The sequence below is a fragment of the Dama dama genome, chromosome 5 (genome assembly GCF_033118175.1).
Source record: "Dama dama isolate Ldn47 chromosome 5, ASM3311817v1, whole genome shotgun sequence".
Lineage (NCBI taxonomy): Eukaryota > Metazoa > Chordata > Mammalia > Artiodactyla > Cervidae > Dama > Dama dama.
In genome coordinates, this window is record NC_083685.1 from 34859565 (window position 1) to 34874560 (window position 14996).

A 14996-nucleotide genomic window follows, 5' to 3' on the forward strand; every position below is an offset into this window, starting at 1 on the left:
CTCATCCAATAATGTGATACTCTTAAGTCTCCTGAGCTACTCCCCTGCAGCATAGAACAGTCTGGACAATGAAATGTGACAAATCTGAGGTCGAAGGAGTTAAGAGATGACCTGATGTCTATTATTCTTTTTTCCCCACTTTGGTGACATTATAGGTCACAAAGGTAGTCAGATAATAATGTAACACATAAATTTTTTTGCAAGATTTCACTGTAATTTTCTATTTGTACCTTGTGCTGGTTGGTGTTAATTACCCAACTAATATAGTAATTTATTTGAATAATTTCTATAACATATATATGTATGAAGAGATTCATAAATATTTACAAAGATAATTTTAAAATGAAAAAATATATATATATACACATTTTCTTTCAGATCACTAGATGTCACATCAAGCCAGTATTTCCAAAGTAATTTCAGTTCCATATTGATCTTATAGATATTAAGCAAAACGATCTTATTTATAATAAATTTAGAAAATGCTATATTATATAACAAACCATCTGACAGCTCTCCTTGGAGTTTGAAATTAGTATATCTAAAAGTTCAACTTAATCCTGCAGTGAATAAAATGGTTTAAATTCCTTTAACTCAGTACTTATAAAAACCCTTATTATCATTACACCATAAAACATATATCAAACTGTTGTCTACTAAATAAATATTAGGAAATACTTTATTAGGTTGTAAGACCATAAAAATACTGTAAAAGAGACCTAGTCATACTGAATCTTTTAATGTATACTTTGAGATCATCTATGCAGTAAAATTAGTTGACAATGAGTTAATCTTTCATTTCACAAGATTTAAAATTTCATTAGAGCAGATACTAGATCTTATCTTTACAAGTGCTTTCAAAGTGCTCTACATTTAGTTGTCTCTTTAAAATATTTGTAAATAAATGAGTGATATATTTTCTCCCTTTTAAAATGTTTTTCTATACTCCCACAAAAAAAAAAAAAAAAAAAAGTTTGTCTTTAAGTCTTGACATTATTGAGGAACTGTCATTTTGAAATCTCTTTCACTTATTATTTATCTTAAAGTGCTTGGAATTCTTCAATGTTCTTTCTGAGAAAATTTTTTCATGGTAATAGTGAAAATATGAGCATACGAGCAGAAAGCACTGCTAGAGTGAAAATAATAATGGATCTCAGAAATATGTAGTTTTTGTTAGTTATTATTCTATCTTTTAAAAATACAAGTAGAAATTTACTTTGGATATTTATTTTGTTATTTTTATTATTTTTATGAAATAATTGTACACATGTTTGTGGTTTAATGATTCCTCAACTTGGTCTATTATGCCTGGCCACCATTACTATTATTACTTGCAATCATTTTCAGTTATAATGCCTTACTGATAACTGTGGCATTATAAATATAATTTACAGATTTCTGGAATCTGAGTCAAATATATTATTTTCTCAAATATATCAATTTAAAATTGTTTACTTAAGAAAACAGAAAAGTACTCTGATGATAACTGTGCATATTAAAAAGGATTTTAAAAAATTTCTAAAACATTTCTTGTATATGCTTTAAAATTATCTGAAAAATGCACTCAAGCACATACTCTGGGTCAAACAACATCATAAAGAGTAAGCACATCACTCAGTGATGGAGAGTACTTATTGGAAGCATATAGTTTCAAAGATGAATGGAAGAAAAACTTAAATAGATAAAAATATTTTCATATAACAAATCTCAGGATGATTTTAATTAATCTGGAGATCTCATATTTTTAAAGGTCACCTGAATAATATTGCACTATTATTACATACTAATGATTATTATGAAGTACTAATGTTAATTACATCAATTCAAGTTATAAAAAAGAGTTGTTTTAGATATTTTAAAGAGATTTACATATCATAAATTTGCAAGGAGAGTGCCAAACTATATTTCAAGCATTGTTTTAAAAAATTCTGGCTCAGAGAGGTAAAGTGACACATTCGTATTTTTCCAGCAATTAGTGATCAAGCTAGAACTGTGCTACATGATCTCTGAATATTTAGGTTTTATTCCTTCCCTTTATAATGATTAAATAAAATCCATTTTTATAATACCCAGAGAAATATTTGTTTGATCTCAAGAAATAAGAGAGTCTAAAGAAACATCTAACGCATATGCTAATCATGTCATAATAATATCTGTTTCAGTAATGATTGAATTCATATGTTCAAATGTTAAATATCCAAGTGGAATAAAATGAGAAGGTAAAATTTCTCCAATAGCTCTTTAGTAAACTGGAGTTTAGGGCCTTTACAAAAGATTTGAGGAGAAAGAAATACCAAAGGAAAAAAAAAAAGTGTTATGCTCATCTTTGAGAATAAAATTGAGACGGCTAAGTTTCAGAATTTATTAACCCTCTGAGCATGGTTCTCCAGGTGGCTGTGACTCCAATTCATATAAGAGTCTACAACAGGAAACAAAGAAGTTTTTCTACAATGGTTTGTGTAGGCAGTTACTTTGATCATTGCCTACCAAGAGTGTAACAATGACTTATCCACACTTTTCTCCTAAGAATTTAACTAAAGCACTTGGGATATTTGAATTCTGGGCAAACACTTCCACTTGGCTTTTGTGGCTAACTAAGAAAGACTAGCACAATCGAGTGCAGACTAATTTTAAAAGTTGATAAAACAACCTTGTTGAGAACTAGCAACTATCCTTACTTTTGAGATGACAAATTTGTGAGATAAAGAGACCCTAGGTTACATACTGGTACAGACTGGATTTGAATCCAGTTACTTCAAGTTGAAGCTGAAACTCCAACACTTTGGCCACCTGATGCGAAGAGATGACTCACTTGAAAAGACCCTGATGCTGGGAAAGATTGAAGGCAGGAGGAGAAGGGGACGACAGAGGATGAGATGGTTGGATGGCATCACCGACTAAATGGACATGGGTTTGGGTGGACTCTGGGAGTTGGTGATGGACAGGAAAGCCTGGCGTGCTGCGGTTCATGGGTTCGCAACGAGTCGGACATGACCGAGTTACTGAACTGAACTGAACTTCAAGTTTATAACCCATTTTTTTTCCTTTTTTTTTTTTTTAAGATTATTTTTGATGCAGATTGCTTCAGGTCTTTATTGAGTTTTTTTGTTTGTTTGTTTTTTACAATATTGCTTCTTTTTGTTTTGCCTTGGGATTCTGGCCACAGGGTTTGTGGAATCACATCCCCCTACCCAGGGACTGAAGCTGCAACCTCTGCATTGGAAGGTGAATTCTTATCTACTAGACTGTCAGGGAAGTCGCAATAATCTGTTTTCTTTATTTATTATATTCCATTCATAAGGTAATAGTTTTATAATTTTTCCTTTTCTAATCTAAATCAGGTCTTAATATAAATTATGTTTAACTAAGTTTTCTTTCATTTGTTTGACTAATTTTAATTCTGTACTGTTAAAAAGCATTTCCATATATTGTAACATAACCTCCTGATTATATATATCAATAATAAATCAAGCTGATGAAGATCTATAAATATTTTTAATGGTAGCCTTTTACAGAATAATACTGGTTTACACTCAAATAGAATTTTAATCAAAATAGAAATGAATAAGGCAATTATTAGAACTGATAGTCAACAATATATCAAGTAAGCAAAATAATCACAATAATATATAAAATAATAGAATTTAGTACCTTCTTCTCTCCATAATATGTTAGCTACTGCAGCATGTTTGAAAGAAAAAGGAGAAAAAGAAAAATGAGTAAGGTGAGATTCAATTACATAGTAATAAAAATAACTATCAAAGAGGTCACAATCTCTAAGATAGAATATGCATTTAAGAATTGTGAGGGTGAATTCAACAATCTACTCTAATAAAACATTAAAATGCTGGGAGCATGACAATGTTCTGCTCATGTCTTGATAGCCAATTCTTTAGAATAGAGATTATGTTAATAAACAAAAAAAAATATACGTCACTGAAAACATTGGGATATTTAAACTAATTTTGTTAAAATATATCTTTGAAATATGCATGGTAGTTAAAACTATTCATTTATTTGAGGTAATAATTAAAAGTTAATCATCAAAGCAGTTATAATGTTAAAATCCTTAATAATCATAAGTAATACTTCAACATAGTATGCAATGAATGACAAAATGAAAAACACAACACAGAAAACTAACCAAACTGATCACATGGACCACAACCTTGTCTAATGCAATGAAACTATGAGCCATGGTATGTAGGGCCACCTAAGACACACGGGTCATGGTGGAGTGTTCTGACCAAACGTGGTCCGCTGGAGAAGGGAAAGGCAAATCACTTCAGTATTCTTGCGTTGAGAACCCCATGAACAGTATGGAAAGGCAAAAAGATAGGACACTGAAAGATGAACTCCCCACATCTGTAGGTGCCCAATATGCTACTGGAGATCAGTGGAGAAATAACTCCAGAAAGAATGAAGAGATGGAGCCAAAGTAAAAACAGCACCCAGCTGTGGATGTAACTGATGATGGAAGTAAAGTCTGATGCTATAAAAAGCAATATTGAATAGGAACCTGGAATATTAGGTTCCTAACTCATGTTAGGTCCATGAGTCAAGCAAATTATAAATGATCAAGCAGGAGATGGCCAAGAGTGAACATCGACATTTTAGGAATCAGTGAACAAAAAAGGACTGGAATGGATGAATCTAACTCAGATGACAATTTTAACTACTACTGTGGGTAAGAATCCCTTAGAAGAAATGGAGTAGCCATCATAGTCAATGAAAGAGTCTGAAATGCAGTACTTGGATGCAATCTCAAAAACGACAGAATGATCTCTGTTCATTTCCAAAGCAAACCATTCAATATCACAGAAATCCAAGTCTATGCCCTGACCAGTAATGCTGAAGAGGTGGAAGTTAACTGGTTCTCTGAAGACCTACAAATTTCAAGAACTAACACCCAAAAAAGATATCCTTTTCATTATAGGATTCATTTCATTATTGAAATGCAAAAGTAGGATGTCTAGAGATACCTGGCGTAACCGGCAAATTTGGTCTTGGAATACAAAACGAACCAGGTCAAAGGCTAACAGAATTTTGTCAAGAGAACGCACTGGTTATAGCAAACACCCTCATCCAACAACACAGGAAACAACTCTACACGTGGACATCACCAGATGTTCAATACTGAAATCAGATTGTTTATATTCTTTGTAGCCAAAGATGGAGAAGCTCTATACAGTTAGCAAAAATAAGACCAGGGACTGACTGTGGCTCAGATCATAAACTCCTTATTGCCAAATTCAGACTTAAATTGAAAGTAGGGAAAACCACTAGGCCATTCAGGTATGACCTAAATCAAATCCCCTATGATTATACAGTGGAAGTGACAAATAGATGCAAGAGATTACATCTGATAGAGAGAGTGGCTAAAGAATTATGGAAGGAGTTTTGTGACACTGTACAGGAAGCAGTGATCAAGACCATCTCCAAGAAAAAGAAATGCAAAGAGGCTAAATGGTTGTCTGAGGAAGACTTACAAACAGCTGAGGAAAGAAGACAACTGAAAGGCAAAGGAGAAAAAGAAAGATATACCCATTTGAATGCAGAGAAGAATAGCAAGGAGAGATAAGAAAGCCTTCCTCAGTGATCAGTGCAAAGAAATAGAGGAAAACAATAGAATGGGAAAGACTAGAGATCTCTTCAATAAAATTAGAGATACCAAGGGAACATTTCATGCAAAGATGGGCACAATAAAGAACAGAATTGGGATGTGCCTACCAGAAGCAGGAGACATTAAGAAGAGGTGGTAAGAATACACAGAAGAACTATACAAAAAGATCTTCATGACGCAGATAACCACAATTGTGTGATCACTCATGTAGAGCCAGACATCCTGGAATGCAAAGTCAAGTGTTCCTTAGGAAGCATCACTATGAACAAAGCTAGTGGAGGTGATGGAATTCCAGTTGAACTATTTCAAATCCTAACAGATGATGAGGTGAAAATGCTGTATTCAATATGCTAGCAAATTTGGAAAATTCAGCAGTGGCCACAGGACTAGAAAGGGTCAGTTTTCATTCCAGTCCCAAAGAAAGGCAACACCAAAGAATGTTCAAAATACTGCACAATTGCACTCACATGCTAACAAAGTAATGCTCAAAGTTCTTCAAGCTAGGCTTCAACAGTACGTGAACCATGAACTTCCAGATGTGTAAGTCAGATTTGGGTAAGGCAGAGGGACCAGAGATCAAACTTCTAACATTCGTTGGATCATTGAAAAAGCATGAGAGTTGCATAAAAATATCTATTTCTGCTTTATTGACTATTCCAAAGACTTGCACGCTGTGGATCACAACAAAATGTGAAAAATTCTTCAAGAGATGGGAATACCACACCACCTGATCTGCCTCCTGAGAAATATGTCAGCAGGTTGAGAAGCAACAGTTAGAACTGGACATGGAACAGCAGACTGGTTCCAAATAGGGAAAGAAGTACATCAAGGCTGTATATTGTCACCCTGTTTATTTATCTTATATGCAGAGTGCATCATGTGAAATGTCAGGCTGGATGAAGCACAACCTGGAATCAAGATTTCTGGGAGAAATAACAATAACTTCAGATATGCAGAAGACACCACCCTTATGGCAGAAAGAGAAGAAGAACTAAAGAGCCTCTTGATGAAAGTGAAAGAGGAGAGTGAAAAAGTTGGCATAAAACTCAACATTCAGAAAACTAAATCATGGCATCTTGTCCCATCATGTCATGGCAAATAGATGGTGAAACAACGGAAATTGTGAGAGACTTTATTTTGGGGGGCACAATAAATGTTCCTTTATTTTTCTCCAAAATCATTGCAGATGGTGACTGCAGCCATGAAATTAAAAGATGCATGCTCCTTAGAAGAAAAGCTATGACCAACCTAGACAGCATATTAAAAAGCAGAGACATTACTTTGCCAATGAAGGTCCGTCTAGTCAAAGCTATGATTTTTCCAGTAGTCATGTATGGATGTGAGTGTTGGACCTTAATGAAAGCTGAGCACCAAAGAACTGATGCTTGTGAACTGCGCTGTTGGAGAAGACTCTTGAGAGTCCCTTGAACAGCAAGAAGATCCAACCAGTCTGTCCCAAAGGAAATCAGTCCTGAATATTCGTTGAAAGAGCTGATGCTGAAACTCCAATACTTTGGCCACCTGATGAGAAGAACTGACTCATTGGAAAAGACATTGATTCTGGGAAAGATTGAAGGCAGGAGGAGAAGGGGATGACAGAGGGTGAGATGGTTGGTTGGCATCCCCGACTCTATGGACATGTGTTTGTGCAAGCTGCAAGATTTAGAGATGGACGAGGAAATCTGTTGTTCTTCAGTCCAGGAGGTTGCAAAGAGTCGGACAGGACTGAGTGTTTGAACTGAACTGAAAATGCAATAAACCTGAATATATCTTGCTAATTTCAATGCATAATAAACAATTCTTATAAAAGTATTCCTGTACAATAGGTCTATTAACTATTGTATAGGAACTAACTAAATAAGTGGAAAGTTAAAATATTAAGGCAGATATGAAAGAAAATACCAACTAAAAATATTCTCAGCAAAATGCCTGCCTCCCTTACTAATTCAAATTTATCCAATTGTATATAATTTCTTCTTTTGAAATACACTTGATTTAGAATTATAAAAGTTTTGGGCATACACATACACTTTCAAAGCAAAACAAATTAGTGAAAAGGAAATGAGACTAAAGGCAAAGCTCATACACATCTGATTACTCCCTGCACATTTTAATGATATTAAACATAATCTCTTTTGGAAAACTACACCCTGACCATCAGTGTCACAGAGCCAAGACTGGAGTCTAGTGGTCCTTGCTGGAGGCTGGAGGACCAAGTCATGTATGTTTTAGCACCTATTATATTTTTTAAAATTAATGTTCATAGAGTAAGCATTTTTTTGAGATTATTTCTTGTAAACAAAGGTAAGTAGACTTCTGTTTCCTCATATCTTCATCCAAGGGGTCTGAAGTGTGCATATCATGTGCCAGGCACTGTGGTACTACCTTATATAGGATAGGACAGACCAAGCTTCTGTGCTAATAGAATTTATATGGTAGTTGTTCAGTCGCTAAGGTGAGGGCAAAGAAAAAGAAAAAACAAGATTCAAATTATATAATTTCACAATTAAAATTTTAATGTGTTATGAAAGAAAGGAACATAGTACCCTGAATGCTTTTAATGAGTGGTATATGTATGATCCATGAATCTAAGGGAAATATGTCTCCCTAATGATGATGCTGAAGGGGAAGTTTAAAATATGAAAAACAGTGCACAGAGGGAGGGTGGGAGGAATTTGACTTTCAGACATAGGAAAAGCATGCATAAGCCCCAGTGGTACGTTAAAACACTGCTATGTTAAATGTTCAAGGGCAGACATTTTTAAGATAGGCAATAACATGTGAGAAACTACAAAAATACATGATTTGTAATATTAACATCAGATAAAGTAAAATTCAAAGCACTATGTAATGAGTTTAAAATTATATAAATTTAAAGCACAGTATTAAAATATGAGATAAACTATTAGGATTAGATACAACATTCATAAATCTACAATCATATTCTGCTTTGACTCAATCACCTTCAGTACTTGATAAATGAAGAGGAAAACACAAAGTTACAATGGCACAATAATTATTGCTGAATCAGTGTTTTTATAATGAATCTTCTGTGATAAAAACAGGAAGTGTTTTCAAGTTTTCTTGAGAGATATTCAAGAGCAGTCACAAAGTAACTGGAAAATAGCAAGACTTGCTGTATTCTGGACGTAGATACCAATAACCATAAATAGCTTAGGCATCTTCAGAAAACAATAAAGCAAATATAAAAATGTGTTACAAATATTTAAAACTATTAATATAAAATTATTTAACAAACTAAATATTTTAAAAATCAAATTTAATTATAACTCATATTAAACAACAAAAATACAAAAATAAAATTCAACATGTGGACCCAAAGAGTTTTGGTCAAAAGATAATGCATATAATTAATTAATGCATTGCTGAACAAAATAGATGAAAGAGAAAGAGAGAGAGAAAAAAAAAATCCAAGAATGAGAAGGCAGAAGAGAGGGAAGAAAGAAGAAATGATTGTCGTTATGTTAATTTTAAGTTAGTGTAGATTTTTTTCTGGTAGCAAATCCAATAAGCTCTTGATTTTATTTATAAGTGTTTATAGTTTTATATTTTATAGACATATTTTATAAATTCAAGGAACTATAAACATCCAAACTGAACACAAAAATAAATCTGAATAAAAATAATCATGGTGCTAATAAAATAATTTCCAAAAATAATTTCTTCTCAAAGTTACCTTAGGGTATGACGTTTCTAAAAAGTGTATTTACTAACTCCCAAGAATTATATAATTCCTATTATATTCAACATTGCTAGAATGTAGATCAAGATGGAAACATGTCTATTCATTTTGTAAAATCAGAAGAGATGCCAATTAATTGATAATAGTAGCAAAGTAAAACGAATTCTAAGACACGTTCACTAATGACAGAAATTACAAATAAAATGCAAGTGAAATTCACAAGGATGTTAAAATTTTGATCATAGACAGGAATCCTCTTGGAATGAAAGAAGGGTTTGGTAGAAATTTAATTAAGAAATCAATTCACTTGGTATATTAGAATATAAAATGAGAATGATAAATACAGCTTAAATCTGAAAACAGAATCTCACAAAATGCATCACATATTATTAAGTACAATATACTGTTAGTGACCTAGCAACCTATGAATAGAGGCACATTCTAATGTTAGAATTAACATTACTATTAACCCCCACATGTTAATATAAATGTGTGTTAAATTTTTAACATTTAACAAAAGAAGGATAATAAATTAATAATCAAATAAGGGATTGTGATTGGTACTAGAAATGAATTTTGATGAACTGAACAATTTATTAAATCCAGAAACAAATATAAATTTATAAGTACTGTAAAATTGTAAATAAAATGATCAAAATTTGAAGATAAAATGTCAAAAAGATTAACTTAAAATTACACATAAAAATAACAAGAGAGTTCAGTTAGGTGACAAGGCACAAGATAAATACTCCAAATTTCACTTTCTTATGTAAGAATTAGAAGATACAATAAAAGATTTTATTTTTAATAGCCCCAAAGTGTAATATATCATTAACTTACTAAAATAAATTGTATAGCAAATCAACTATAACATTCATTAAAATTATACTAGATAGGACCCTACAGTATTCCTAGATCAAGAAGATAAATAATAAAAAAATAAAATTTATTCTGAAATTACTTAATTTAAAATTTTCATTTATTGTTATTGTCTGTTTAGAACATGTTCTATTGATTGTACAAAGTTAGACTGTTTGTTACATTTAAAAAATACTTTGAATTCAATTACACAGATAAAATAACCCTGTCTATTTTCCTTATATGACTTTTCATTATTTTTATGATTTTTATATAAATACACACATGAATTTAGGTATTTCTGATACAATATATAAAATGTAGCAAATAAGAATATATCATAACCTGTCTAGTGTAGTCTAAATCAGAGTACACTATTCCATCAGATAGATTTCTACTTTTTAAAAATAGAACTGCTTATTGTTCGTGAACTTAAACCTGATACCTACAGCAAAGACTAGTATAACTGATTGGGACTCAAATATTGTTTGTTGATCAGTCATGTAAATGTATGCACATACACATAGATTTATACATATATGTGTGTGTTTGTGTGTGTGTGCGCACTTGCGTGCATGCATGCACACCGTGATGACCCACTTTTCATCTACTGTTTCCATTAGCATACTGTCCTATAAAAGGTCTGAGGATGTTTAGAGCCATTGACATGTGTTACCAAAGCTGACTTCTGAAAGGTTGCTGTCATGACTACCAGTTGTCCATGAAAGTTCATCCCACCATACTCAGGGTGAATTGTTTCTGCACATGTGTGTATGTGTACACACATATATGCAAGCTTACCAAATGTGAATAAATATTATCTCACATATATACTAGGTTTGCTTATAAATTGTATTGACTATGTTAGCAAATATATAAACAAAACTTTCTTCTATTTATGTCCTTATCCATTATTTCTATTGGAATGTCATTTCATAATTTTTACACTTTTGACAGCTGCTTATATATTGGAATGCTTTTATTTTGTCACATCAATTTATCCTTCATACAATGTAAACAGCTATCTATAATAAACACAGGTTTGACAATGCTACTCATTTGCTTAGAAACATAATGCATGTACTTGTATGTGTGTGTGTGTGTGTAAGCTCAAAATCCTTAGCATAGCACACATGGGCTTCCACAATATGCCTGTGTCATCCTAAAGTCACATTACAAACATCAAGTCATTTTAAATCTCTTCATTGTTATACATGTTATACCTGCAGGAATACCCTCAATAAAATTCTTCACCTAATTTACTCTTGGTTGGCCTTTAAGTTCCAGCTTAGTTTTTTACCTATAGGTAGCCTTCCTGGAACCAAGAGTTGGGTTAAATGATACTATTTCTCTATATTTGGAATCCTGTGAAACATCTGTGGCATTCCATAATTTATCATACATAATCTCTCTCAAAATCCTTTCTTTATAATTAGACAATGAAAACTTCAGAGTTATAGACCTCCATTATTCAATGCTTACTCATGACTTAACTGAAATGGAAAATTCTTTTTGAAGATAATGTATATCTTATAATGAAAATGTGGTTCAATGAAACAGATGCCTACACACTAGGAACTTTTATTAATGCCCTTTTAGTAAATTGCTTTGTTATGTAAATTAGGGACTTTCAGTTATGTTCAAATGATGGATGTCACATTGTATGTACCATTTCTATGAGAAAATGCATGTGGAGGGTGAATATTACATAAACAACAGCAATATTGTCATCTAGAATGGAGCAGCATGCTATAGTACTGAAAAACTATTTTCCTTGGCTACTCATGTGTAAATTGCTTGGCCTTTCAACTAAGTAAGTTTTTGCTTAGTCTTCTCTTTTGAAAGTATAAGGTTTGCACTAGTGCAAAACACTTTTTGAAAAGCTACATTTATGTGAAGGTAATGTTTTAGTTAGCTGTCTCATTGACTGTTTCTCCATTTGAACTTAAAAAATTGACTTAACTTCAGAAGGCAAATGAAAAGGGCAAAGTCAAAAGAAAATATAGATAGAAATTTAATGTATCTGAAAAACTGTGTGGTTAATCAAAATGTCTTGGAGTGTACATATGGTGAAGGAAATGAGACATTTAAAATATACTATTTTAGGGGTGGAAAGCTATATAAGATATGCCAAATACACTGCCTTCCATATGCCAATTTCAAAGCCAATTTTAAGTGAAACTGCCACTCCGTTAGCACTGATTGAAGACAATAATCCAAGGACTACAGACTTCCAATCTAGTGTCTAGCATTAGTTGATTAGGCAATAGTGCCAAGATGACATTAAGGCATACAATCCAGAAACTAGCCACGACTCCATGGTTTTAATCTCAATGAACTCATGAGGTAGGATAATAATATTCTTTTAGGGGAGGGTAATTTGAATCAGAAAGTATGTTTCTGATTCAAGAAATTGTGAACATAAGAAACACTAGAAAATCAAGAGAAATACAGAGAAATTGTAAGAATGCATAGCAAAATGCACCATGACATAGAATTGGGACTGTGATAATTTGTGATAACGCAGGTTAGGATTCAAGAAAATAAGAAAAGGAGGAAGACCTATGCAACCCATGGGAGAAGCAAGAGTCAATCATTGTCTGATTATGTAAAGTTGGTTTCTGCGTTCTGGAGGGAGATACATCTCTGACTGTTTCATGTTGCCAGTTTAATGCTCATATATATTTTTAAACATCTTTGAACTTAAACAGATAGAGTATACTCTTGACAACCAAGTGAGTTGGATTGAAACCAAGATAATGTCAGAATTATTCCCAAGTTGAGGAGAAATTGTCATTATATGAAGGTGATGTCACACAAAATACAGAAAACCCTAAAGACTCCACACAAAAACCTCTAGAACTGATAAATGAATTCAGCAACATAGGATATAAGATTAACAGAAATATGTTGCATTATTTAAACCAACAATGAAATATCAGAGAGAATGCTAACAAACAACCCTATTAAAATTGCATCAAAAATAAAATATTTAGGAATAAACCTTGCCAAGGAGGTAAAAGACTTAAATGATAAGAACTACAAAACATTAATAATGCTAACTGAAGATGAGTCAAAGAAATGGAATGGTATCCCATGCTCTTGGATTGGAAGACTTGCTAAAGACATTGCTAAAATGGCCAAACTACGCAGAGAAATTTAAAGATAATGCAATACCTATCAAAATACCCATGGCATTTTCCACAGTATTAGAACAAATAAACTTTATATGGAACCACAAAAGGCTCAGAATTGTCAAAGCGATCTTGAGGTATAAAACAAAGCAGGGGGCATAAGCAACTGAGACTTCAGACAATACTACAGAGCTACAGTAATTAAAATGGTATGGCAGAAAACAGACATATGGATCAATGGAACAGAATAGAGAGCCTGGAATAAGCCTACATGCCTATGGGCACTTAATCTTTGACAAAGGAGGCAAGAATGTACAGTGAGGAAAAGCAGTCTCTTCAGCAAGTAGTTTTGGGAAAGTTTGATAGCTTCATGTGAATCAGTGAAGTTAGAACACACCTTCGCACCGTACAAAAAAAATGAACTCAAAGTGACTTAAATATAGGATAAAACTTAAATATAAGATAAGACAGTATAAAGAGGAGAGAACACAGGCAAAACATTCTCTAACATGAATTGTACCAATGTTTCCTTAGGTCAGCCACCCAAGGCGATAGAAATAAAAGCAAAAATAAGCAAATGGAACATAATTAAGCTTAAAACCATTTGCACAGCAGTGGAAAACATAAACAAACACAAAAAGACAACATCGAGGCTGAAAGAAAATATTTGCAAATGATGTGACCAAACAAGGGCTTAATTTTCAAAATATACAAACAGCTCCCACAATTCAACAACAACAACAACAACAACCCAATTAAAAACTTGACAGAAGACTTAAATTGACATTTCTCCAGAGAGGAAATACCCATGGCCAATAGGAACATGAAAAGATGCTTTATAGCTAATTATTAGAGAAACGCAAATCAAAACTACAACAAGATATCACCTTATGTGAGTCAGAATGGTAATCGTTACAAAGTCTACAAATAATGAATGCTGCAGAGGTTATGGAAAATCCCACACTGTTGATGGTTTTGTAAACTGGTGCAACCACCATGGAAAACATGTAAAGCTTCCTCAAAAACTAAAAATAAAGTTACCATATGATTCAGCAATCCCACTCTTGGGCATACACCCAGGCAAAAGTATAATGCTAAAACATACATGCACCCCTACATTAATAGAAGCAGCCCTACGTTCAATAGCCCTGGACATGGAAGCAATCTGAATTTCCATCAACAGATGAATGGAGAAAGAAAATATGTATATATATATATATATGTGTGTGTGTGTGTGTGTGTGTGTGTGTGTGTGAGTGTGTGTGTGTGTGTGTGTATACACACTGTAATATTACTCAGCCATTGAAAAGAATGGGGAAAAAAAGCCATGGAAAGAATGAAAAAATGCTATTTGTAGCAACATGGATGAACCTAAAGATTACCATAGTAAATGAAGTAAATCAGAAACACAAAGACAAAAATATACTGTGACTTACATGTAGAATCTAAAACATGACACAAATGAGCATATCTTTCAAACAAAAAGTGACATGCTGCTGCCTCTGTTTCTGCTGCTAAGTCGCTTCAGTCGTATCCGACTCTGTGCTACCCTATCGAGGGCAGCCCACCAGGCTCCCCCGTCCCTGGGATTCTACAGGCAAGAACACTGGAGTGGGTGGTGAGGGGATGCAGGAGGGAAGCATCAGGAATTTGGGATTAGGCAGTATAAGAGGTTACA

General features: G+C 33.2%; 1 protein-coding gene across 1 annotated transcript in view; it reads right to left on the reverse strand.

Moving 5' to 3' along the window:
* The window catches only part of FSTL5 (follistatin like 5), an 864841-nt gene that overhangs the window by 115879 nt on the left and 733966 nt on the right, over positions 1-14996 (reverse strand). The window contains exon 11 of the mRNA XM_061140881.1: positions 3652-3678. Within this exon, the coding sequence (XP_060996864.1) occupies positions 3652-3678 (27 nt within the window). The remainder of the gene's footprint in view (positions 1-3651; positions 3679-14996) is intronic.